General features: G+C 39.5%; 1 protein-coding gene across 4 annotated transcripts in view; it reads left to right on the top strand.

The window, feature by feature from the left end:
* The first annotated feature begins 13275 nt into the window (after nt 1-13275).
* Nucleotides 13276-27043, top strand: part of MBOAT1 (membrane bound glycerophospholipid O-acyltransferase 1) — a 31331-nt gene continuing 17563 nt past the window's right edge. For 2 of the 4 annotated variants that reach the window (XM_081324817.1, XM_081324816.1), the window contains exons 1-4: nt 13276-13483; nt 23047-23192; nt 23999-24076; nt 24779-24874. In XM_081324817.1, coding sequence (XP_081180943.1) covers nt 13394-13483; nt 23047-23192; nt 23999-24076; nt 24779-24874 — 410 coding nt within the window. In that variant the 5' untranslated portion in view covers nt 13276-13393. The remainder of the gene's footprint in view (nt 13484-23046; nt 23193-23998; nt 24077-24778; nt 24875-27043) is intronic. The other 2 variants (XM_081324818.1, XM_081324819.1) reach the window with 2 other exon arrangements.

Raw genomic sequence — 27043 nt, 5'->3', positions numbered from 1 at the left:
CGATATCGCTTTTGAACACAGATTATAAGATATTTGCTAAGGTTTTGGCTAATAGACTGATGAGGGTTCTGCAACAGGTGATTCATGGGGATCAAACGGGGTTTATTAGTGGTAGGCAAATGAAAAATAATGTGAGACATATAGTTGATGTTTTAGAGTTTTTGGAAAGGCACAACCAGATCTCTGCAGCGCTAATTTTTTTAGATGCTGAAAAGGCCTTTGATCAATTGAATTGGCAATTTTTGTTGAAAGTTTTAGATAAAATGGATTTTGGGGAAAATTTCTTACAGCCGATTAGGGCATTATATCAAAAACAAACTGCCCGAATCATAGTTAACAATAGCCTGACAGCAGCATGTAACATTGAGAAGGGCACAAGGCAGGGGTGTCCGTTATCGCCCTTGTTATTTGTGTTAACATTAGAGATATTATTGGTTAAGATTCGGAGTTCGGGAAAAATTAAGGGGATACAAGTTGGGGATCAGGACTATAGATTGAGAGCATTTGCAGATGATCTGGTTGTTACAGTGACCCAGCCAGAGCACTCTGTTGTGGACCTGATGGAGATAATAACACAATATGGGAAGGTTTCTGGATTTAAGGTAAATACACAGAAAACTAAAATTTTGGCTAAAAATATGACAGTTTCACAGAAGGCTCTCTTAGAAGGATTAACTGGATTTGAGATTGTTAAGAGGGTTAAATATTTGGGGGTGATTTTGTCGCCCTCTAATACAAAGCTATATAAAAATAATTATGAAAAACTATGGGGGAAAATTCAAAAAGAATTGGAGAGTTGGCAAAAATTGCAATTGTCTTTGTTGGGACGGATTGCAGCAGTGAAAATGAATGTCCTGCCCAAATTTTTATTTTTGTTTCAAATGATACCGATCCTTAAGAAAGATTCTAATTTGGAGGAATGGCAGCGTGGTATCAATAAATTTGTGTGGGCAGGGAAAAAACCACGAGTTAAACTTAAGATTATGCAGGATACTCGTGAGAGAGGTGGTCTTAAACTGCCTAATTTTAAATTATACTATGAAGCTGCTGCATTAGTAGGAATAAGCGATTGGATTAATTTGACGCAAGGGAGGTTATTAAATCTTGAGGGCCATGATTTGTGGTTTGGCTGGCATGCATATTTGTTGTATGATAAGAAGGTAGACAATGTGTTTAGGGTGCATATTTTAAGACAGGCATTGCTGAGAGTTTGGAAGAAGTATAGACATAAGTTGAGTTGCAAGATATATATGGTGGACATGTAAGAAGGTCAAGGCTTTTTGGATAAAAGTCTGGTGGAATATGCAGAAGATTTTTAAACAGAGGATAAAGTTTTGTCCGCAACTTTTTTTGTTGGGAATAATTGCAGACGCTACAGTTGTGGACACTAAGTTGATGTTGAACCTAATTACGGCAGCAAGACTTTTGATAGGCCAATATTGGAAGAAAGAGGAATTGCCGACCATAGAAGAGTGGACTTTAAAGGTTTCTGACCTGGCAGAGATGGCGAAGATTTCGGCCTATTTGAAAGATCATTCGCAAGAACGCTATATTATGGAATGGAGAAAATGGATTGAGTTTATCCAGAACAAGTATAGGGTTAAGAAGTTTTATGTAGCATTCGAATAAGTCTTCTTTCGTTTTTTTTTCTTTCTTTTTTATTTTAGTTTTTTATGTTTAGTTAATATTGTTAAGGTGTGTCTTATCCTATATAAGCTAGAGAGTAATGGATTTTAGATTTTATAGTGGGTAGTATATGGTTGCTTATGATTGCCTTTTTTATAGATATATACCTTGTATTTAGCTCTGGGAAGTCGGGGGGGGGAGGGGGGGATGGAGGGAGGGGAGGAGGGAGGGAGGTTGGGGGGAGGTAGGGGGGGGAGTAGGGAGGGGGAAGGTGGGTTTTTTAAAGGAAAATTGTATTTTAAAACTTTTCAATAAAAAAAAAAAAAGAGCCGAGGTTGCCTACCCCTGCACTAGGCTCTATTTGATAGATTTCTGATTTAGACTGAATAATAGACAAAGCTGAGCCCACACGCCTGAATTATATTTACCATAGTTTGTGGCAGATATGGTAATTCAAGTTTCAGGGGATATAAGAGACCCCAAATCCCCTTTTTGTGCCTTTCCTTTGAGGCTTTCTTCAGCTTGATATCAAACTATCTGGAGTGGAGAAAACCAAAAGCAGTTGTAAAGAGCTCCAAAGGATCTTTTAAAATTGTGCATACCAGCTATGTGCAGTTCAGTAACATGGGGCACACTCTCCCCTTCCTCTTTCATTTATATACTGATGGAATCTAAACTATCTGCAGTTGATCAGGAAAAAAATCTTAGAGTCATAATGGATAGTCAAATTATATGTCAATGACTTGGTAAATGTGGAAAAAAAAGTATGGTAGGGTTTACTAGAAAATGGCATGACATTGAAGATATTGACAGGGTTTTTTTTTCATTCTTCATGGATCATGGAAGTGAAGCTGATTGGGGGGGGGTGCAATTTAGAACAGAAAAGTGAAGGCATTTCTTCACACAGTACAGTTAGCCCATGGGATTCAATGCCACAAGATATGTTGATAACCAGTAATGGGAAATTTAAAAAGGATGGATAAATATGGAAGACAATTGTTTCAAGAACTATTAGTCTTGAAAAGTCATGGCTTCAAATACCAATTGTAGAGAAGTGTATGTTTCCATCTCCCAAACATATGTGGTTTGCCGTTTGGAACACAAAATTATGGAATTTGCTGTGCCTTGACCTAATCCAGTAGAGCTATTCACATGTTTGCTATTACAGTATAAGACAGATAAATCTATGTAAATGTAGCATTTCTAAAATAGTGTGTGAAAGACACATACACCAATTCCTTCCCCATAAAATGACTCGGTGACCTACTGTAGCACCTTTTCTACCAAATGCTAAATTTTCTTCTATATCAACAGATGACCTGCCCTTGCTTTATATAATTTATTAAAACTGGAAGTAATTGTTACCATTGCTGCTAGAAGGAGCTATGCAAATATTAATCTAAGCAGATATCAGTTCAAATATTGAATGCATTTTAGATGATGTTAATTTTAAGTCCATTTTTAACATTTTGGTATTATTTTCTCAGATATTATTTTAATTTATTGTTAGATTCAATCTTTCCTTCAGGATATTGTTACCTTCTCTTCCCATCCTCCCACAACAATAACTCTATGAGAGTGGTTGGGCTGAGGCAGAGTTTGGGCTATCAGTGAGGGTAGCAAACTATAAATAATTCAGTTTGCATTATTTTATCACCAGAAGGATTACTATTTTAATTTTTGGCAACCCTGTCAGGTAGTTGAGAAAGACAGTCACTAATTTGTCTACAGGAGACTTAGAACTCACAATCTCCCGATTTCTTAATTTAATAAATTAACCATGGTTTGGTTTTAACATCTGGTCCTTGTGAATAAATTATTGTAGCCACATGAAATTCATAGGACCTGGAGCTTCCGATTCTGCTGGGGGTAAGTTGCATACAATGGAAAGAGAAAGGATGGTTTGCATGGCCTTTTTAACAGGGCTTTTTGGTTTAAAGGAATTGCACCAAGTCTCTTTCTTTATTATATATTTCCGGTTTTAGCCTTCATGCCACCGAACCGTAATTGCCTCCTTTCACTAATGAAAACAATATATCCAGTGCTTTCAAACTAACAGCCTACTGTAAAGTGCCCCAGTCTCTAAACCAGGTTGTTCCTAATTGAACCAAAGGGATTACGAGAGCAAAATGTTTCATAAGGTTTAGTATATAACATGCCCAACAGATGACCATGAGGAGCAGTGTGCATGGAATGGGATAAATAAAAGCATAAAGATTTAAATAGTTTAAGGCACGCATGTTCAACTGGTAGACCCTGGCTCACATGCGGCCCTGGACAGCTAGTAATGTGGCCACACAAGATTTATATTAAAAAAGGAACTTTGCTACAGTTGGACCATAAGAGAGGCTGAGTACCAAAGAATTGAGGCCTTTGAACTATGGTGCTGAAGAAGACTCCTGCGAGTCCCTTGGACTGCAAGGCAATCAAACCGGTCAGTCCTAAAGGAGATCAACTCTGACTGCTCTTTAGAAGGCCAGATCCTGAAGTTGAAACTCAAATACTTTGGCCATCTAATGAGAAGGAAGGGCTCACTGGAGAAAAGCCTAATGCTGGGAAAGATTGAGGGCAAGAGAAGAAGAAAGGGACAACAGAGAATGAGGTGGCTGGATGGAGTCACTGAAGCAGTAGGTGTGTGCTTAAACGGACTCCAGAAGATGGTAGATGACAGGAAGGCCTGGAGGAACGTTGTCCATGGGGTCGCAATGGGTCAGACACAACTTCTCAACTAACGATAACAAATATGAATTATTGATATTAGGTCCCATTCCTTTTTTGTCACTCTTGCCTGTGGTTTTTCTCTCTCTGACTGGCATGGCTCATTACTCTGATCTCAATACAGGAAAAGATTGGGAGTATGCTGAGAAAAGTAGAAGCATGCTACCAAATTATGATTTGGGTTCTTCCAATGAGGGCCATTGAGTAATATGAATGCTAGATTTCCAAAACTGTAACAGGACCTTCTTAATACTGCGTACTTTCTCTTTTGTCTGGATGAGTTGGATTGCAATTCCCAAGTTCAGCAATTAGCACTGCCATTTGCAAGAGACTAACCAAAATCCATGTTCCTCATCCAGTCTAAATATATGTACATGTAATTTTGTAAATTCATCCTTTTCTTTCCTACCCTTCCCTTTCCCTTTTATTATCCTTTATTCATCTCCATGATTAAAATACACATTATAGGATATTTTGAAGAGCTTAGTGTCTACACATAGTTTTCTCTTTAACATATATACTGCATAGTTTGTAAAACTAATGATCAGATTAAAAAACATGTATCAGGAGAGTATTTGATCAATAGATTACATTCATAAAAGATTCCAATATACAGTCTTATCAGTGTCCTTTGAATCAACAGTTTTTTTAGCAAATTGATCAAAGGTTTATTTTTTGTGGGTTTCAGTACAAAGAAAATGTATAGAATAGGATGTCATCAAAGCAAATTTGTTGCTGTTTATTGTTCTGTAGTTAGCAACAAAAATTGAGAGTTTGCTTTTTAAAAATTCACTGTCCTAACTTTTAGCAAACACTGTCTATTCCTTCTGTAATGCTAAAATTGGGTTGTTCTGGCAAGATCTTATTAGCAAATTACTCACATTTGGGTTTTCTTAAACATAGTAATCATTTGGTTTTTGGTTGAAAGTGTCCAAAGCAAGCTGAATACAAGTTGAAACAAAGTCAAAACAGTAAAATGATTTAAATCTATAAGAGGAAAGTGATCTGATTAAAATTGAGAGCACAGTTTGGAATTCCCAAGATCTTGACTTCTGCCCAAAAGCCTTCTAAAAGTCAATTTTTTTTAAAAAAAAGTAGCAGATGTAGGAATTAAGTACAAGAGTGATTATGTTAAATGTACTGAATTAAATCAAGTGGAATTTAATTATGTGACCTACAAGAAGTATTGTGATTTTGCCGAATTTGCCAAGTTTGACTACTAAAGGACCATTCAAACACATGTAGACCTATGAGAAACACTTATACACACTCTTCTTCTAAACTATGATGCCAAGCTAATTATGTTACATTTAAGGACACAATCCTATGGTGAACAGGTGCCATCTGAGACACTACAGGTAAAATCCTACTTGGGAAAACCAGCGCAATGTCTTGGTTAAATTGGTACTCTGTTAGTGCAGCACTGCACTGGCAGAATGGTACAGGCAGAATTGCTAAGATGGGCACAAGGAACACATTTATGTTTTAAAACCATCCCACCTTTCTTGGTGATATACTTTCATATTGAACTTTGAGACAGGGCAATGAAATTCCTCCTTCTCTTCCTACTACTGAATTTATTGGAGGGGGGGGGAAGAATCATTTTGAAATCAATTGTCCCATCTATGTCACCACAAGTGTGGATAGTATAACAGTTGGCACCAAGGCATAGTACACTCTCATTAGCATCTTATGATACATACTACAGAGTACAGGATAAACCCACTCAGGTTTAGCATAGTATGTTAAGCAAACACTGTGAGTTGCCCTACACTAGTGCAAACAATATATAACAAGCATAACAAAGGTAAAACAAATAATTGCAATCTTGTGAACAGTTCTCCTGTTTTTAAGGAAACAAAGGAAAAAGAAGGCTCAGAAAGTGCAAAGTATATAATAAAGTTCCGAAGACACTCACTGAAAAAAAAATAGACCATTTATTTGAACAGAAGAAGATAAACAGCAGCAAGGTGGATGGACTTAGTCAGAGTGGTGATGAGTACACTGTTGGAAGAGATGAAGAACCAGATTAGAAACAGATTGTTGTTGAGTAAATTCATTCAATAAGCATCAACAGCAACTTGATGGCATATAATCAATTTCTGCTGTACAGAACTGTGCAATGATCACATTGATAAGATGCTTAATTTTCTAACAGATTAGCCAGGAGAATAAAATGTTCTAAACTAATCATAATAATTAGAATTTTTCACTTGAAAACATTTCAGTGGTTCTTTGAGCATCTTTTCTAATTCCATCTTAAAACATATTATGAGCTTCCCCTACTATCATACTTAAGAAGCAGTCTTGATCTGCTACCGAAAAGTTAATTGGCTTCATTTTATATGTTTTAAAGTTATAGCGTATATATCAACTAGTAAGGGTCAGTGTCACAGCTACCGGTAATTCTAAGAAGTCATTCTATACAGGGGCAAGGAAAGATGGCACGATTGTAAAGTTGATCTTAGTATTTCTATCCTTAGCATTATTCTATAACAAAAAGAAAAATAATTTTAATACAAATACACATTGGGAATATAAAATATTATAAGGAAGAGACAAAAGGTGTGGGGGGGAAACGTCCAACCACTATAAGCAATAAAAGAAAGGTAGTTTAGTGTAGTGGTTAAGGCACCAGGATAGAAACCAGGAGTTAGCTGGGTGACCTTTCTTTCAGCCCTAGGAAGCCGGCAATAGCAAACCATTTCTGAAATCTTCCCAAGAAAACTTCAGGGACTTCTCCAGGCAGTTGCCAGGAGTCGACACAAGAACAAAAGCTGTAAAATACAGGGAGATGACTAACAAGTCTTTACTAACCAGCAGATCTGAACTATCATGTGGGTAATATATATACTAACAACTTAGTCATGTACTACAGTATAAGGTATTTTTATATCCAATTTCTATCAAATATTAAACTATAACATTATATGGTTGCTGCAACTGAATTTGAAAAATCCTATGAATAATGCGTAGGACATACTGTATATGAGATTAATGTATACATTCCAGAATGGAAACTTGGAATTAGAGAATTAGTCCTTGATTAGTAACACGTTCAGTGATTATTCAAAATTACAATGATGCTGAATGAGACTTATGTCCAGTTCTTGAAGTTGCAGCCAGTTCAGCAGCCCCAGGGTCATGTGACTATGATTTGGGAGCTTGACAACAGGTGTGCATTTAAAAAGGGTCCCAGGGTCCCATAACTGCCATTTGCAATTCACCGCATCTAACAAGCCAAGGAAGATATACATCAGTCAGGTTATCTTGTGCTTAACTACTGCACAGAATTTGCTTAACAACCACAATAGGATCTGCCATTTGTATCTGCCAGAACTGTGATTTTAAATTGGTGCTATCATGTGTTTTTTCACTTTACGATTGTTTTGAACTTTCCAATCTCAAATATGTTATTAACTGACGACTATCTATATAATAGAGGGACGCGGTAGCTCAGTGGGTTAGGACGCTGAGCTTGTCGATCAAAAGGTCGGCAGTTTGGCGGGTCGAATCCCGAGTGCCGCGTAGCAGAGCGCCTGTTACTCGTCCCAGCTTCTGCCAACCTAGCAGTTCGAAAGCACGTAAAAATGCAAGTAGGAAAATAGGGACCACTACAGTGGAAGGTAACAGCATTCCGTGCGCCTTTGGCGTCTAGTCATGCTGGCCACATGACCACGGAGTTGTCCTCGGACAAGCGCTGGCTCTTCGGCTTTGAAACGGAGATAAGCACCGGCCCCTAGAGTTGGAAACTAGCACGCATGTGCGGGGGAACCTTTACCTTTTATCTATATAATATAAAGCTACCATAAAAATAAATATGTGTAGAAAGATTCTGTCTACATGTGTACATGATGTTCCTTTAGGGTATATCATGACATTTGTTCTAACCCCTTTCTTTAATCACAATTATTTTCTACTGTATTTCAAAATTCAAAATGCTTAGACTTTTAGATGTTTTCAGATGAAATTTTTGCAAAACTCACTTTCCTTATCCATAAAGGTAAATCATGATTCCAAACTACCCAGAGTTACCTTGTGCTAAGATGGGCAGCCAATAAATTTTATCAATAAAAATAAAATAGTAATAAAGTTTCCTTTGTATTCTTCCCAATATTCCCATCACTGCTCTTGTTCTTTCTTTTTAACCACAGAATATATATCCACCCACTATTCTTCTTGCCTATATTGCAAAACAGACTGAGGCTAATGTTATTTGGATATGCACATCACAAAGTAAAAATCTGTCCCTCAGATTATAAACTCCAGTTTAACCACACAAGCACACACTCACTGTCCTAGAGAAAAATGTGGATTAACAGTTCAAAGATTGCTTATTCTCCTCTACTAATCCCTTTAGGGCTAATGATTCCAGGAAATCTGATATGGATAGTATAAAGTTAATTACAGTAAGTCCTCCTCATTCCCTTAGTTACATAGGCCACAATTAAGGCACTATTTATTTCTTCATTCTCATAGTGTTTGCAACCAGAGACACCATCTTTTGCAGATGTCCTGTCCCTGCCCAGCTTGACCTCTCTAGCAAGTCCTAAATAAACCACGATATATCAAAGATTGCCTTCTCCATATATATTCACTTGTTCACACCAGTCATAATCTGAAGTTTTTTTCCTAATTGCTTTCCAGAGGTTGGAATGAGATTGGTTCTAGGACCAGTTACCAAGCACTCTACAAACATGTGATCGCCATTTGCAATCTTCTCTGCTGACTTTTTAAAATCAGTTTATTATTTTAAAAGTAACCCAAGGCAGCAAACATACCTACTACTCCTTCCTTCCTCCTCCTATTTTCCCCACAACAACCCTGTGAGGTGAGTTGGGTTGAAAGAGAGTGACTGGCCCAAAGTCACTCAGCTGGGGTTTATGCTTAAGGCAGGACTAGAACTCACACTCTCCTGGTTTCTAGGCCAGCACCTTGACTATTACATCAAACTGGCTCTGTAAAACTTTAAAAATATTTTTAATATAAATACATCAAATGCAAATCTTACATGTCACATGAGGTAAACATTGCTTGGTTAAAAGAAAAAAAAGTACAAAAGTGTAATATTCTGAATAGACCATAAGGTGGCACTAATCTACTATAAGATATTAAAATAGAAAAACGAGGTCATCTGAAACATGCCACATACAGATTCAAGGCTTCCATAAAAACGTAGTTATTGAGCTTGTACTGAAGTAATTAAAAAACTGATCTTAAGTGCATACAGCAAAATAAATTAAATTTTGGCATGGCTTTTGCTTAAAGCTTTTTGCTGTTTCTTATTCATGGCCCAAATCCTGAAGCAAACTCTTCTTTTTATCTAAACCACTTGGGTTAGCCACATGGGTTAATTGGGTCTTTTATCAGAGTTCTGGACGAAGTAGTACATTCCCCTTTCTTTTCCTAGCTCAGGCACAGCAAAATCATGCAGTCTCCTGGGTTATGTGCTAAAAACTGAAATGTAAGAGAAGTTATGAATTCTGACTCAACTCTGTCATTTAGACTGAGAGTGAGATTGCGGTATTATGAATGCAGGCTGGCTATTCATAAAAGGGGTCATAGCATGGATTCCTTTGCCCACTCCCCAATAAAATCTACTAATGCTCTGTATTATCATGAAGGCACAATGTTTTCCTGTTAATACCCTTATGTAATGAAACAACCATTCCCCAAGTCAGATCAGCCCACATTATGGCCTTCTGCAAAGTAGAAAAAGCAACGCACAGAACAGAATATCTGGGGGGATGAAGAATGTGCACCACCCATATTACTGAGCTGCTATCTTGTGTTAGTAATTGTGTGCTCAGACAGGGCTGGTTCTAGGCCTAGGCAACGTAAGCAGTCCCCTAGGGCAGGGCTTTACAACCTTTTTACCCTTGTACCACTTTTAGGATATGGCAACATCCGAGTATCACCAGTCGCCTAGCAGGGTGTCAAAAACTTGATGACCCAAAAAGTGTCTTATGACCATTTTTCACACGACTTTTGCAGCATCCCCAGGGTCATGTGATTTACATTCAGATGCTTTGCAACTGATTCATACTTATGATGGTCACAGGGTCATGTGATCACCTTTTGCAAATTTTTGACAAGCAAAGTCAATGGCTTGGGGGGGGCATGGCCAGCTCAACATCACTCAGGTCACGGGGCACCTGTGAGAGGTGCAGGTGGGGCTGTGGGAGATCCGTGGGTCTCTAGTGGAGCGGGATGGGACTGCGGTGGGCGCCTTCCTTCCCTCCCATTGTCTCTTCCTTCCCTCCCATTGTCCCTTCCTTCCCTCCCTCTCATTGTCTTTTCCTTCCTTCCTTCTTTCCTCCCTCCCTCCGTGCCCAGGAAGGGACAAGGGGAAGGGGACAGGCTGCCAGCGCAGCTGGTGGCTGTTGTGCCAGTGCCAATGGCTTGAAAGGCCACTGTAAATTGCTGGAGAAGAGCTGCACAGCATTACGATCAGAGTGGCAGGAAGATATCTGTAATGAGGGAGGAAGAAAAACAGGCATCCCCTGAAGGAGATCAGCAAATGGCCCTCGCCCACTTCACACACCTCTGGACTCCGTGGGGAGGGACACAGCGAGCGGCATGAGAGTCCCGTTACCTGCGCTACGCTAATCGCAAGTTATAAGTCATACAAAAAATTCTTAATATTACAGTTAAGAATTTCAGGAAACTTGTATTACTGAAGCAAGACAAAAGTCTGACAGGGAGATGCTGAGTAAGCAAGTTGTGCGACTGTGAAGTTTATCAAAGTTATACTCCAAAACGCACTATTGGTACACTCGGTGATACTCTGTTAAGCCCCACAGTGATTTACAACCAAGAAAGCAAGATTCCTAATTCATGGAGATAAAGGTTCTTTGAAAAGAAAAAGAATCTTGGAAACTCAATGTTACTTTGCCCTCACTTCTCAATGAGTTTACTAAGGCAATACTTTTCTACTGCTCCGATCTTCTTTATGACTGATTGAAGAAACCCAAGATAAATTTTCATTTTCAGGCTCAGAGAATCCATCATATCCTCTTTATGAAGAAAATTTTAAGTTTCTTCCCAGCAACTTTAGGGGCTCCTGAAATGCTGAATAGCCAATAACCTGAGCTAGATGGGCCCATGACCTACCTCTGAAAGCTGCTTCAATCCCATGAATAAAAAAAGCTGCTATATGAACAGCCTATTTGCCTTTCACCTGTTTAGCAATCTTGTAATTTGGCATGTCCTGTTGTCATTTGCACGCTAGTCACCAAAACCTGTTACAACTGCCTGGCCTGTGGAAAATGATCTATAGATAAAATGCAGCAGCAGTCAAAGGATACTTTTGGAGAACTGGCCTTGGGAAGCATTTCTGCTCAGGAGAGAATGTGTTTGTGTGTGGGCACTTTCAAGCCAATTTCCCTAGACCAGAGGTGTCAAACTGGTGGCCTGCTGGCTGGATGTGTCATGCACAGGCCATGGTCACCCCAGCTCCGCAAAGACAAAAAAACGGTGTGATACGTCACAATATGTCATGTGATGCGATCGAGTTTGACACCCGTGCCCTAGGCCAGAGGTCCCCAATCTTTTGGGCACCAGGGACCGGTTCTGTGGAGAGGTTTTTCTGTGGACTGGAGGGTGCATGGTTTTATGTGCTGTCTGCATCTTGTTGGTGGGGCTTTGCTTGTTTGTGCGGACTGGTTGCTGGCATGCTGCAGCCCGGTACTGGTCCATGGCCCGGGCTTTGGGGACCCCTGACCTAGGCTATCCATTGCAGTTTTCCTAGCAAGAGTTATCAGAAGTGGATTGCCACTGCCTCCTTCCTAGCGCTGAAAGACTGTGACCGGTCCAAGGTCACCCAGCTAGCTTTGTGCCTAAAAAAGCAGCACTTGAACTATGGTCTCCCAGTTTCTAGCCTGATGTCTTAACCAATGCACCCTTCAGGCTCTCACAAAAAACTTAAGTGAGGCATCAAAGTCAAAGTAATGAAATGAAATAAAGCACCAAGCTTCAGAATCAGAACTGAGTTTTGTCCAGTGGCTTCTGGCTATTGCCACGCCACATATGGTAGCCCTACAAGCAGCCTCTCCTCAGAACTCTGAAATTAGCACCTGAACCAGGAATCTTCAAACTAGGCAATACTTGTGGACTTCAACTCCCAGAATTCCCTAGAATTCTGGGAGTTGAAGTCCACAAGTATTAAAAGTTGCCAAGTTTGAAGATCCTCTGGCCTAAAGAAAAAGGGACTGGAATTCCAGCTTCTCTCAAGGCCACGATTCCCGCCAGGAAAAAGACTGGCGGCTGTTTGGCTTTGGCCTCAAGAGGAACTCCTCAGGCTCTCCACGACGCGTGATCGTGGAAACCTAAGATTCGGCCGGACCACCCCAGGCCTCAATCTGTTCACAGAGACCAGAGCTCTGTGGACGCGCATACCTCCCCACGACCTGATTTTGCTTGGTTCACATGGTGTGGTAGGATGGTTTGTTGTCACTGTGTGTTGGGGGGGGGGAGAGCACGGGGGGGGGAGGCTCAGCTAATCTCAATGTACACGTTGTACTTTTGACAATAAAGGTTTATTATTATTATATTTTTGAACCCGCGGGGGAAAAAATACTCCAGCGCCCCAACGCTCAGCCCTGCTGGGTCTGCAACGTCGGGCTCCGAATGCCTGCAAGAAAACTCGAAGCTTCTCGCTCGAAGCCAAACTCGGAAAGATGGCCTTCCCCGGGTGGTTATAGCCGAAGGCGCGCAGAGAGCGACCCACCCCCGCCGCTTCCGAGCAGATTCCTCCTTCCTGGGGCGTTTGCTCGCTCGAGAATCTGGACGGCGGCCCGGACCCCACCCGTTTACAAGAAGCTGGCTTCCCTTTTTGGCTGAGTTTCTGGGACTCTCCCCCGCGTCGGGCTTTCGTTCTGCGCGGAACTGGGGGGAAAGCAAGGCGGGAGCCGCAGTCAGCCAATCAGAAAGCGGCGAGAGACGCGCGGTTGCGTTGGTGCTGGGTTATGTGTGTATGTGAGTCTGTTCCAGCGTTGGGCTGGGTCCGGAGGAAGCGAGGAAGGCGGTTTTTGGCCGGCCGGAATGCAGGATGACCGAAGCAGGCAGAATTCTCCGTAAGACCACGGGTTCCACTTTCTTGCACCCCGTTAGCGATCTTTTTGGCATCCCCCTCGAACAGGTGAGCTAACTGATCGCGGTTTCCCTTTGCAATGAACATCTGTGAAGAATCTAAATCATCCAGGTCATGGTTGTCCTCCCCCCCCCCCCCCCAAGGTGGCTTTTTTCCAAATAGACAGCTGGACTTTCTTGGTGTTTTTTTCCCCCTTTCTTACTTTTTTTTGAAAACGTTTCGCTTCTCATCCAAGAAGCTTCTTCAGTTCTCTAGAAAGAAAAGTCCAACCGAGGAAGTCCAATTGCTGATAAGTGATGTGCTTTGCTTCTAAAACGAGGGAAGTGAAGCTCAGTGGTTACAGGTTTAGGGGGAGGCGGCGTTTCTCTCGACTCTTGTTTCTGCCCCGGCGCTTGATAGGAAGCACCTGTGTCTGGTAGGGCGTTGGGATCATCGCTTTACTGGAATCGGTTGAACAAATTAAATTAAATTAAAAACAACAACAAATCCTCATATGTTTATTCAGAAATAAGTCCTGACTTCCAATCTTATGCCTGCAGAGAGGATTAAAGATGGGCTTCCATCCGCAAAAGTTGAAAGCTAATAATGGGATAGGATGTGATTTAGTTTGGGTCTAAGAACCGCGAGGAGAACAGAAGGGGAAAAAGGGAAAGACTCGCGAATTAAGTGCAGGAAATAGTAACAAGAAGGAGGAGGGCGGGAGTGTGGCAGCACAAGGCACTGCTGCAGATATTTTTTTTATTATTTGTCACATAGCAACTTCCTTATCCACAATCGGCCTTAATTTTGCTTTGTAAAAGAATAGCAATGTGTTCTTGTTGTTGTTTTTTAAAAAAACACTGGCAGTGCTGTAAATACATTTTTTTCCTTTTCATGGCAAAACTATCCAGATTCAGACTAATCTCCCCGCTGCTCTGAGGTGGAGAGGTAAAATTTCTGTAGAGGAGGAACTTCAGTAAAACTTTTGTTACTTTTAATGAAGTCACTTGTCTCAGGTTTATTTGTTTAAAATATTTTTAACCCTTCCTTTCCAGACTGAAGAGTATATGCAAATACATATTTATAATGCTTTTGTCAGGCAGGAAGCTTATCAATTTCACTGAGTATTATGAGTTGCTTCAAAATAAATGTGCAAGGGACTGCAGTTGACTTGATTATAAAGTGCCACTTGTAATGAAACAAACACTGCAATTGCCGTTGTTTCATTACAAAGACAACATACAGTATCAAATATGCTTTCTAGGACTTCATTTTGATTCTGTACTTGGCTAAAGTCATGGTTTGCAGTATCACCATGTTAAGTGTTTTATGACCAGCAGCAGAGGAAATTTTTGATATCCTTAGGCTCTATTCATGTTACACTAATCTGGGCAACCTTGGCTAATATGCTGCCTGCCTTTTACTTCTTATTATATGGTGAAACCAGGCTTTGCAGCTTTTTGTGTTTTCAGTGTCAACTGTAGTAGATAGTCCACACCAGGAAATCAACTCCACCAGAAGATTGAAACTTCTTTTATTGATATTAGCTGTAATTACAGAATCTTGCAAATTTGATTTTGTTGTGCCTCTTCCTTCTCTTATTGTTAAGTGAGTTGAGGAGCTGAGCTACCTCCAAATATTATCTCACTGTTCTGGAGTTACAAAATGTTTTGCCTAGGCAACAGCTTCTGCATGCCTCCATCGCTGTCATCTTCCTTAATGTCTGCACTCAAATCAGAAATAGCCATTGTTTTTATTTTTGCAAAACCAGACTTTGCAATCAGGCTTTAGGAGGCTAAGAAGTTTCATTTGTACAAAGCTGATATAGCAGGAATCTCAGGTGCAGAGAGAACACCAGGCCTCAATCCTTGCAGAAAATCCAATGCATGATGACTTTGACTAAATAACAGTGTGAGCCAGTGTGCTCTGAAGGGTTTTTTTGTATTAGTGGCCTACATAGAACTTGCTCCAAGATACAGGTATGCAGTTTTGTCGTAATTCACACATGATACACCATAGCATGGTTTGGCCTTGGCTTGTGACAGTTGTCAAACTTATTAGGCAATGATGTATGTGACAGTTGCATTGCAACAGTTTGTAAAATCTTGAGGAACAAGCTTTTAGTTTGGTTACAAGTATTTAACTAAATAGCTTTACCATATATCCTTACAAGTTTTAAATATTTTTATTAATATATTAAGCCTGCCCATATCTTGGATATTTTCATGAACAAATTGTCTCAGATTGTTATGCTAATTTTTCATGAATTCTTGGAATGATGCTCATTCTTGAGCTACTGGATCAAAGCAACTCTCGTGTGACAGCAGCATCGGCAGTAGTCTGATTTGTTTTATGTGCTGTTCTGTTATAAATGCATATTCTCAATTACAGCAATTGTTTTTTGCTATTTGCAACTGTCCATGATTCCTATGAGAGAACTGCATTTGCAGGAAATAATCTTCTTTAAGGCAGTGTATTTGCTTATATGCACCATTGTAGTTGTCTTGTACAGACTGATACATTTGGGAGGAGAGTGAGATAGTTGTAGTTGTGATGGAATTCTGTTTAAAATGTTTTTCTTAAGGGTTGTTGGAAAACTGAATTTATCCTATGACCTCAAAAGAGACTGGTCATCTGATATTAGATTTTCTTTTTATTCCAACACCTGTTGGCTTTTTTGCTTTCTGCAACAAGGAAATTGTATTTCCTTAACAATGAGGAAGTATGTGCTGTATTAACAGCAACTGGCTCACTAGATTATATTGACAGATAAACCAGACAGAAATGTTATAGGAGTTTAAAAAAAAACAAGCAAGAGTGAACTAGTTCAGGCAAGAGTGATTTTAGTCTTATGCAGTAGGAACTTTTTTAAATGAGTAGAATTTAATACACATCCACAATGATGTTTTCAAAATAAACAGTAGTATGCATATCATGGAAAAGAAGTAGTAGTTAAGCAAAATAAATTAAAGATAAGAAATAAAAGGCTAGGAAGGCTAACTAAATATATTTTGTACCAATTCCATTCATTATATTTCTCTAAACCTTTTTATTGTGGCATACTGTCTTTGTTTAGACTACATTCATACACTCATTCAAGCATGAAATGTAAGTTCTGCCAATTTGGTTTAAATATATAATAGTTTGTAAAATATTTTCAAACACATCAGTGTTGAGTGGACTTGGATATTACTTGAAAACGTAAAAAGAAACAGATCAGCCCAGGTCTCCATTGACTACTGTTTCTTTTAAATAGGATTTGATTCCTAAGTAAGCTTTTTTTAATATGGAGATTTATCTGTTCAAACATTTCATTTGTATAGCGTGTATATTACATCTGGTATGGGATGGTGGGTTGGAGTATATTATCTATATGTCTGTCTGTCTAGCTAGCTATTCTATCTGATTTGTATGGCCACCCATCTTATAAAAAAGTGACTTTGGGCTGTGTAAAGTAAGGTAAAGGAGTCAGCAGATTTTACTTCACTAGTAATAGCCAACTATAGAGGGCAGTTCTCATTTTCGTTTTAAGGCTATTGAACCAGCACTGTTCGAAGACATTTCCATGGTCATGTAACCAGAATGATGTCATGGAGCATTATTACCTTCCCACTGAAGTGGTACCTATTTACATACTTTCAAGCTGCTGGATTGGCAGGAGTTAAGGTGCAGACAGGTGCTCACCCCGTCGGACAGTGTGGGTCTTGAACTGAACTGTCGGCTTTCCAGCTGACAAGCCAAACATATTAACTGCTGAGTCATCATGCTGCCCTTGGGCTGTGTACAATGCTTAATTTAAAAACCAATAAATACACAAAAACAATCTTAAAAGCTATATAAATTATTCTGCTGCAAAAATCTTGAACTATATGGTTACATATTAAGACTGTCTTCACCTTTGAACAATTTTAGTACAGGTAATGATTAGATTTTTATCCTACTTTACATCAAATGGTCGGCAGTTTGGCGGGTTGAATCCTGAGTGCCGCGTAACAGTGTGAGCGCCTGTTACTCGTCCCAGCTTCTGCCAACCTAGCAGTTCGAAAGCATATAAAAATGCAAGTAGAAAAATAGGGACCACTACGGTGGGAAGGTAACAGCATTCTGTGCGCCTTTGGCGTCTAGTCATGGTGGTGAACATACCTAGTTCTCCTGCCTCCTATTTTCCCCTCAACAACAATCCTGTGATCTGGGCTCTCTCTTGTGCCACTTCATATTTCAGCGGTCAGTAGTTAAGTCCTTGCTTAACAATCATTTATTCACTGAACATCCAAAGTTACGACAGTGCTAAACAAACGGTACAGGTAGTCCTCAACGTATGACCATAATTGAGCCTAAAATTTCTGTTGCTAAGCAAGACAGTTGTTAAGTGAGTTTTGCCCCATTTTATAACATTCCTTACCACAGTTGTCAAGTGAACCCCTGCAGTTATTAAGTTAGTAACACGGTTTATAAATGAATCCGGTTTCCTCATTGACTTTGTCAGAAGGTCGCAAAAGGTGATCACATGACCCTGGGACACTGCAATCATTATAAACATGAACCAGTTGCCAAGCATCCAAACTTTGATCACATGACCATGGAAATACTCCAATGATTGTGTGAAAAACGGTCATAAGTCACTTTTTTAACTTCGAACAGTCACTAAACAAACTATTGACAGTCAAAGTCTACCTGTACTTATTTATTTACGCCCATATCAAGAACAATTTTGGGCGGCTTATGCCTGGTCTCCAAAGTTACAGCATAGCTGTTGCAGCACCTATATGGTCATGCAATCAAAATTGAGGAGTTTGTCAGCTCACCTGCCCTTGTGACCACAGGAGCACTTCAGCTGTCCCCATCCGACTTTCTCCCCCATCTATCTACCCTGCCCTGTACAGCAACACTCCTTGGGGACAGCAGCCCTGGAGTTGAAGTAGAGGCCAAGGCCTTTAGCAGTCTCAGCTGGTCATTACTAATTGTGGACCTCTACTTCAATTCTAAAAAGGGACGTGGTGGCTCAGTGGGTTAGGACGCTGAGCCTGTCGATCAGAAGGTCGGCAGTTTGGCGGGTCGAATCCCGAGTGCCGCGTAACAGAGTGAGCGCCTGTTACTTGTCCCAGCTTCTGCCAACCTAGCAGTTCGAAAGCACGTAAAAATGCAAGTAGAAAAATAGGGACCACTACAGTGGGAAGGTAACAGCGTTCCGTGTGCCTTTGGCGTCTAGTCATGCCGGCCACATGACCACGGAGACGTCCTCGGACAAGCGCTGGCTCTTCGGCTTTGAAACGGAGATGAGCACCGGCCCCTAGAGTTGGAAACGACTAGCACGCATGTGCGGGGGAACCTTTACCTTTACCTTTACTTACTTCAATTCTAGTCTTGGTGCCACCAATGAGGAGTGCCACCTCAAGCCTTGTGCCACAGCCAGCTACCCCAATACCACAGTGCAGAGCCCCAGCCTTTTCAAAATTGTATGTTATAAATCAGATTATTACATATAATTCTATATCATTAATTGTATTCAGATTAAGTGGCATTATATAGGACCAAGTCATTTTGAGAAATCTGCGTAAAAATTTTAGAGTGTAAAATATATTATTTCTTAATTTTTTTTCCACCTCACAAATAATGCATTCAAATATGATGGTTCTGCTGTGCAGAGGAAGCAGTAAATTTCTCTATGGTCTAGATCAGACATGTCAAACACAAGGCCCGCGAAGTGCTTTCATGCGGCCCACGAAGCCATCCTGCAAACAGTGAGGGAACGGCCCCCACTGCCTTGGCCCTGGCCCTGGCCCAGAGACCCTCCTTCTGCCAGAGACCCTCAGATCTGTCCCACTCCTGCCCAGGCCCCCATAGGCACCCTTGATGCGAACGATGTAGAGCTGGCCACGCCCACCCAGCAGGCCATACTCTAGCCACGCCCACCCAGTAGGCCACGCCCACCCAGTAGGCCACGCCCACCCAGTAGGCCACAACCACCCTGGCCACAACCACTCGGCCCCCTGAGGGCAACCGCAATGCTGATGCGGCCCTCAATGAAATTGAGTTTGACACCCCTGGTCTAGATTTAATGCTAAACATAAGAATTGAATCAACTTTATAATAATACCTGTGGATATGTATGGATGGTTTTCATTTGGCTAATTAATTTGTACCTGTTTTATGTCGTATTTAGTTTATTAATCACCATTAGTTTTTTTTTCTTTTACTGCACAAGCATCATTTTTATTCTTTTCTTTGGATAATATAATTTTTGAATGTATTTGTATTATGAATATTAAAAAAAAAACTTTCCAAGGAACTGAGAATAGCAGTTCTATAGAAAGTACTGAAGTGTTGAATCTCTTATTATAAGTTATACTTTTGAATTGTAAATGGTTTTCTCAAAAATTGTACATATAGTTGTTTTGCTGGTTATGAAAAATGTTTCATCAAACTATTTTCACTTCCATTCTTAATTATTTAAAACAGGATTACTACATTCAGGTTAGTGGATCAAAATCAACACAGAATAATTTTATTTCAATGCAATTCTAAATGTGTTTTCATAACTTCACGAAACACTTAAAAGACAACTATATTTCACCCTGATACATTTTTTTGGATGATGGGCTAAAAATATTGCCTTAATACAGATTTTGGATTTCCCCCCAAAATGCACCATCAGATTTTGATGTCTAATTATATTGTCATATGCAATTATTTTTTAATCTTTGTTATTAGAAAAGAACTTAGAACTGGTGAGTTATTTCCTTCTTACTGCTGATGTTAACTTACAGACATATAATATAAATTAAATATTTACATTTTATGAATGGGTTTGTTCATTACATGTATGCATAAAAAATAATATAAACTGTTCTAAATATTAGTTTTCTAGATACAGTACAGCAAACAATGATTGCATTAAAAATCTGGGCTGCTTATAGGTATTGTAACCGCACATTATTTTTCCTTGGTCATTTATGTTCCCATTAATTATTCCTTGTGGTTGGACTAGCAATTCCATTTACTTAAACAAGATGACAAGTTTCATGACAGCATTCACCAAACAGTTTACTTGAATCATGTTAAAACAAGATAGGGAAAGCATGCCAAATAACAGAGTTGGAGGGAACTGTGGAGGTTTTCTAGGCCAAGCAGGAGACCCTATACCATTTCAGACAAATGGGTGTCCAAACTCTTCTTAAAAACCTCCAATGATGGAGCACCCACAACATCTGAGGGCAAACCATTACATTGGTTAATTGTTCTCACTGTCAGGAAATGTCTTCTTAGTTCTACGTTGCTTCTTTCCTTGGTTAGTTTCCATCCATTGCTTCTTGTCCTGCCTTCAGATGCTTTAGACTAGAGAATAGAATTTGACCCTCTCTTCTTTGAGGCAGCCCCTTAGATATTGGAACATTGCTGTCATGTCACTCCGAGTCCTTCCTTTTATTAGACTAGACCAGGGGTAGGCAACCTTGGCTCTTTTATGACTCGTGGACTTCAACTCCCAGAATTCCTGAGCCAGCATGGCTCATCTTGGAAACCTCTCCCTTTCCCCTCAGCATGGCTGGCTCAGGAATTCTGGGAGTTGAAGTCCACGAGTCATAAAAGAGCCAAGGTTGCCTACCCCTGGACTAGACATACCCAATTTCTGCAATCGTTCTGTATATGTTTTAGCCTCCAGCCCTCTAATCATTTTTGTTGTTCTTCTTTGCACTGTTTCCAGAGTATACCTTTTTATTTCTTTACTAGGACCAGATTCAAATTTCCTCAGTTTATCACAGTACAAATAGTTTCACTGTGTGGAAATGGCATGGTGAGAGAAACTGCACAAGGTTTTACATACATGCCCCAAGAGGTTTGTTTTATAACTAATGACAATTAATGACCAGCCTCCCCATAAGATTTGCTTGTTTAGAAGAGAATAATCAAAAATATCTTAGTAATATTGAGACACAGAGAAAAATTGTCTATATCAAAGCCATCGTTTTCTTCAACTGCCACATAGGAGGCTATAATAATATCTGATTGTCATGTGTAAGAATCTTTCAAAACTATTCTTAACGTTAACTTGAAATACTTTCCCTTTTCACATTGTGCTGACTTAATGGCCTTCATGATCAGGGTTGTCTTCTCCTGACAGGTTATCTGCTTCACAGTAGGTGGTCTACGAAGAAGAAATGTTCCAATGTTCAATTTGGAATCTCAGGAGCTTTGTAGATTATTTAAAATAGGAAAAGAGTAGAACTTACTGATAAAATCAGTGTTGTGGTACAAAACACAGACCATATACACAAGATGAAATAATGCTTCCCCCGCTTATTGATATTATTATAATTATCATTATTCTGTTTCTTTGCATGTGCACTGAGCTTCTGCATCAGAGACAGATTCCTTGTGGGTTTGATCACACTTGGCCAAATAAAGTATTCAATTCATTTCAATTTAATTCAAATAAGATATGTATTAATTCAAATAAGATATGTATCATAAAAATACTAAAACGTATTTATTAATATATAAATACATGTTTTAGTATTTTTGTGAGAAGGTTATGATTTTCTATTTCAGAATAACCTACATTCTACAAAAGAATTTATTCATCTGGTTGCTTTGCCTTCAGCAGGCAATTGCTTGTTATTTTCTGAAATAAGGCTCTGTTACATTATGTGTATCATAGCTAAACATTCTGAATTTAGCCAAGTTTTGTGCTAGAAATGGCTTGAAATGCCTATCTCATTAAAATAAAGCCAAATGAATTATATGTATCCTTTTGAATTCTCAGAACTTTTCATTAAGCATGATATTACAGAAATGGGAAGAGGAAGAAGTAATGAAGTATGAAAAAAGACATAATTCCTCGCTTATATTGTCAGGGAAGAGTTCTAAAGTAGAGAACAGAAAAGCTTGTGTATGTGTTTGTTGACGATGATTATTTTAGCACATGAAATCCTCATGGGAAATTGCCCAAGTAGAATATGAATGTTTGTATTCCAGTCTTTAATTCTGCAAATTGTGATCGTGTAACAGTAGGCCACAACATGCTTCTATTTATTTATGTTGAGTAAATCTTTAGAATTAATTTGGCTAATTTTCTTGCTTGCCTTCGAATTCAAAGAAATGTTTTTAGAAAGCAACTTTCCTTCTTAAAAAGCTTGCAAATCCCACTGAACTCAGTGGATCTATATCTAAATAAACATGTAGAATTGCACTGTGAGTCTGGATTTAAAAAACTAATCTGGATTAAACGTAAAGGCTTCTTTTGCTTGAAATAAACATCAAAGGCAATTTACTCATTTGCAATATTGTCTGTCTGTCTGTCTGTCTACCTACCTACCTACCTACCTACACAGTGCTTCCTGCGATGCTAGCGTGAGTGTCGATTGTGCTTGTGACGCTAGGTAGCCCCTGTATGATGCTCGCAGTATTGCTAGCACCCACGCAATGTGACGCGTGAGTGGGGGTGTATGTGTGCGCACACATGCATGCATTGGCCAGCTATTCAGGTGACCCAGTGGCCAACAGCTCACGGCCCGGTAGTGGGCTGTGGCCCACAGGTTGGGGACCTCTGTCCTACAACATCTCCAGGATTTTATGACAGTTTTTTTCTTGCTAATGATAATGAGAGTTTCCAATCTGTTTTCATATTCCTTTAGGTTAATTTCGTTGCTTGTCAGCTTTGCGCCCTCTTGGCTGCATTTTGGTTTCGCTTGTACCTAAGGCCTAGTCAAGCCAACTCTGGTGTTCGTCATGCATTTGCCACAATTTTGGGAATATATTTTGCCCTCTTCTGCTTTGGTTGGTGAGTCATTTCTGTCTAAATTTCTATTCAGTTTGTCTATGAATTTAGTAGTTTGTATTCTGGGAATTGTAAAACATTCTGTTGGGCAACCATAACATTATGAAAACAAAATGTCAAAGCTGTTTTACCAGGAAGTAGATTTTCCAAGAAAGGAGCATGTATTCAGTCTGTGATTTAAGAGGAAGAGAACAATAGCCAAGCATTTTACTTTTTTAAAAAAAGTAAACACTTGTTCAGATGGATTTTCATGATTGGATTGTTTCTACGTAAGTTTTAGTTAATTTGAAGGTGGCGCGGTGGCTCAGCGGTTAAGATGCTGGGCTTCTCTGCTGGAAAGCTGGCAGCCCAAGTTCGAGACCTGAGCACCACGCGATGGGATGAGCTTGCATCCTCGCCCCTGTTCCTGCCCACCTAGCAGCTGAAAGCATGCAAATGCAAGTAGATAGATAGGTACCACTTTGGTGGGAAGGTAACAGTGCTCCATGATGGCATGCTGGCCATGTGACCACATATTTCTTCAGACAGCGCTAGCTCAATGGCCTTGAACTGGAGATGAGCACCGCCCCCTAGAGTCTGCAACGACGAGTGGAGTAAAAATCTGCAGGGACTCCTTCACCTTTAGTTAATTCAGAAAAGTGTTTTTACTCCACTCGTCGTTGCAGACTCTAGGGGGCGGTGCTCATCTCCTATCTATCTTTTCCATTGTTCCAGAAATACAAAGGCATGCTTAATCAACAAAATCCTGCAACTTTAAGGTTGTGCAGTAGCTATCACTTGGAAAATGGAATTTCTTTTCTTCTTCCAAGGTACTCGATTCACATTTTCACTTTAGTGATGATAAGTTATTTCATCATGAACATGGCCAGTATTGCCAACATTCATAGGTAAGTTTGTATGTCTATCGGAAGTGTCAAAAACTCTGTAATGTTTTAAAATGTTGTTGTTTCTTTACGTTCCTTTACTGATCTGATTAATGGTTGCTCATGACCTTGTGTTCCTGTCTTGTGGCACCTCTTATTTCAGCCATTTTAAGACAGTGTGGAGTACAGATTAAATGTGCTTATTACAAAAAGCGAGGAAGATTACCTCACTGGAGATATACAAAATCCAACGACAGGGTGATGGGTTGAAAATGCTGTATATTTTTATTTATTTATTAAATGTATATTTGCCACATATCTCCTCTATAAGGTGATTCTTTAAGTCTACAACAGACAGAAAATACTCTGAAATGGCTCAGACAGACACCTTCCTAATTTACTGAACTATAAGGAGGAGGTATAGCACAGCCAGATTTACAAAATTGATGTCAGCCCCGTGAAGTATACCAAACCAAGACATCAATTCCGCTAAAATTATTTGAGATTGGTTATATTTTAGCTATAGTTTTCAGACCCACAGATTATAAGAAAGCCATAAGAAATTATGAAAATTTGCCTGTCTAAACTTTTTAACAATAGATCAAAAAGCAAACCTAAGCAAAATAAATAGCTCCTTCGGGAGCCAGGTTCTACTGTACTTACAATTTCTTTTGACTACAATGTTCTGGCTAAAGTGTTTCATACTATCAATGCATATGATTCTAGGTATTCTTTTTTGGTAGCTATGGGATACCTCACACTGTGCCATATTAGCCGAATATATATATTCCAGTATGGTATTCTCACTACAGATTTCTCAGGGTAAGTAGTAATAATACATATTTTCATACTATAATAAATAGAAATAAGAGGAATTCAGTATCATATGATTTATTTCATCGGAATTAATAATATGTCACAATGGACATCTAGATGATGGAACTAGATGAATTTAATCTTTCAGGCTTTTAGTAAGTATTTACATTTCAAATGAATAGGGTCTGTTGATGGGGCCAAAAGTGAGATGGTGAATATTGGAACTATATGTTTTCAAAAATTAGAAATGTATTTTATATAGCGTGTCTTTTCCAGGAATAAATACGGTGCTGTTTTATTCTTGTTCTTTTGCTGCAGCTCTTTTCTTGAAGTGTATTTAGTTCATTTTTAAATCTATGCAGTTTAATTGGCTCACCTGGCATAGGTAGAATTAGTAACCTTCTAGTGAAAATAGTCTTTTAAACATTGCAGGATTACTTATACACAGTAACTAACCATGACCAGTCTGAATGTATCCAAACATCTTATTTAAAATATAGTTTCATACAATGATGTTTCTACTTGCTTAAAGATCAAAATATTCAGATAAACCGGCATTTATGAACTCATAATGGTTTTTTTTGTAATTTTTAAAAATAATTTAATACATTTATAACTATGTTGTTGTTAGCTGCAAAGTCGTGTCCGACCCATCGCGACCCCATGGACAACGTTCCTCCAGGCCTTCCTGTCCTCTACCATCTTCTGGAGTCCATTTAAGCTCACACCTACTGCTTCAGTGACTCCATCCAGCCACCTCATTCTCTGTCATCCCCTTCTTCTCTTGCCCTCAACCATTCCCAGCATTAGGCTCTTCTCCAGTGAGTCCTTTCTTCTCATTAGGTGGCCAAAGTAATTGAGTTTTAGCTTCAGGATCTGGCCTTCTAAAGAGCAGTCAGGGTTGATCTCCTCTAGGACTGACCGGTTTGATCGCCTTGCAGTCCAAGGGACTCACAGGAGTCTTCTCCAGCACCACAGTTCAAAGGCCTCAATTCTTTGGCGCTCAGCCTTTCTTTCACTGCCATACATTGCAACTGGGAAGACCATAGCCTTGACTATACACACTTTTGTTGACAGGGTGATATCTCTGCTTTTTAGTGTGCTGTCTAGATTTGCCATTGCTTTCCTCCCCAGGAGGAAGCGTCTTTTAATTTCTTGACTACAGTCCCCATCTGCAGTGATCTTGGAGCCCAGGAAAATAAAATCTGTCACTACCTCCATTTCTTCCCCATCTATTTGCCAGGAATTGAGAGGGCCGGATGTCATGATCTTGGTTTTCTTAATGTTTAGTTTCAACCCAACTTTTGCACTCTCCTTCTTCACTCGCAACAAGAGGCTCTTTAGTTCTTCTTCACTTTCTGCCATTAGAGTGGTATCATCTGCTTTTTATAACTATAGTTTTATATTTTTTATATTTTTTAATGTCTTACTCTTTTGTGCAAGAGGATGGTCTTGGTAAGTTTCTTTTTTCCCAGTTTTAATACCGGTTTATAATTCAGACACAGAGGACAAGTTAATCAAGAGATCTTTGTTTAGATATTTGACCAATTGGAGCACTTCATCTTTTCCATTGTTCCAGAAATACAAAGGCATGCTTAATCAACAAAATCCTGCAACTTTAAGGTTGTGCAGTAAAAATGGTATTTCAGTATGCATCCTTATCAGACTTGTTGAAAGGATTCCTTGCCCTTTTAACTTTTGAATCTAGCCATTTCAGTGGCTTCAGCTGCAAATTTATGGTGTATTAATCAAGAGTTGTGGGAAATAGACTCACAATACAAGGAGCCACAAGAACCTAGTACATTTCAGACAGGAGTTTGGGAGATGCTGTTGCCAGTGATGGGAACATTTCTTTTAGATATTCGGGGTCACAAAGCCTTTAATTCCATAGCAGCACAAGTGGATACATTTCAAGAATGTTGGGTTGGGAAAGTGCCCCTAAATTGAGAGAGATCTAAGACTTAACAAAGTCTTAGAAATGCTACAACAAAAAAGATTTTGCCACATGCGGTAATCACACAAAAGAAATCTCGAAGAGTACTGGAAGGAAAGACATCAAAAATTTCATAAGTGATTAAAGATAAAATTTGAACTGAAAGTACAAATATTTCAGCTGGAATAATTCCATGGCCATGGAAGGCTTGAGGTGGCCCTTCTTGTGGGTGTTGGCAACCC

The sequence above is a fragment of the Vipera berus genome (genome assembly GCF_964194415.1).
Source record: "Vipera berus genome assembly, chromosome: 3".
NCBI classification, from domain to species: domain Eukaryota; kingdom Metazoa; phylum Chordata; class Lepidosauria; order Squamata; family Viperidae; genus Vipera; species Vipera berus.
Note: the sequence above shows the minus strand (reverse complement) of the source record. Positions and strands in the feature narration are given on the sequence as shown.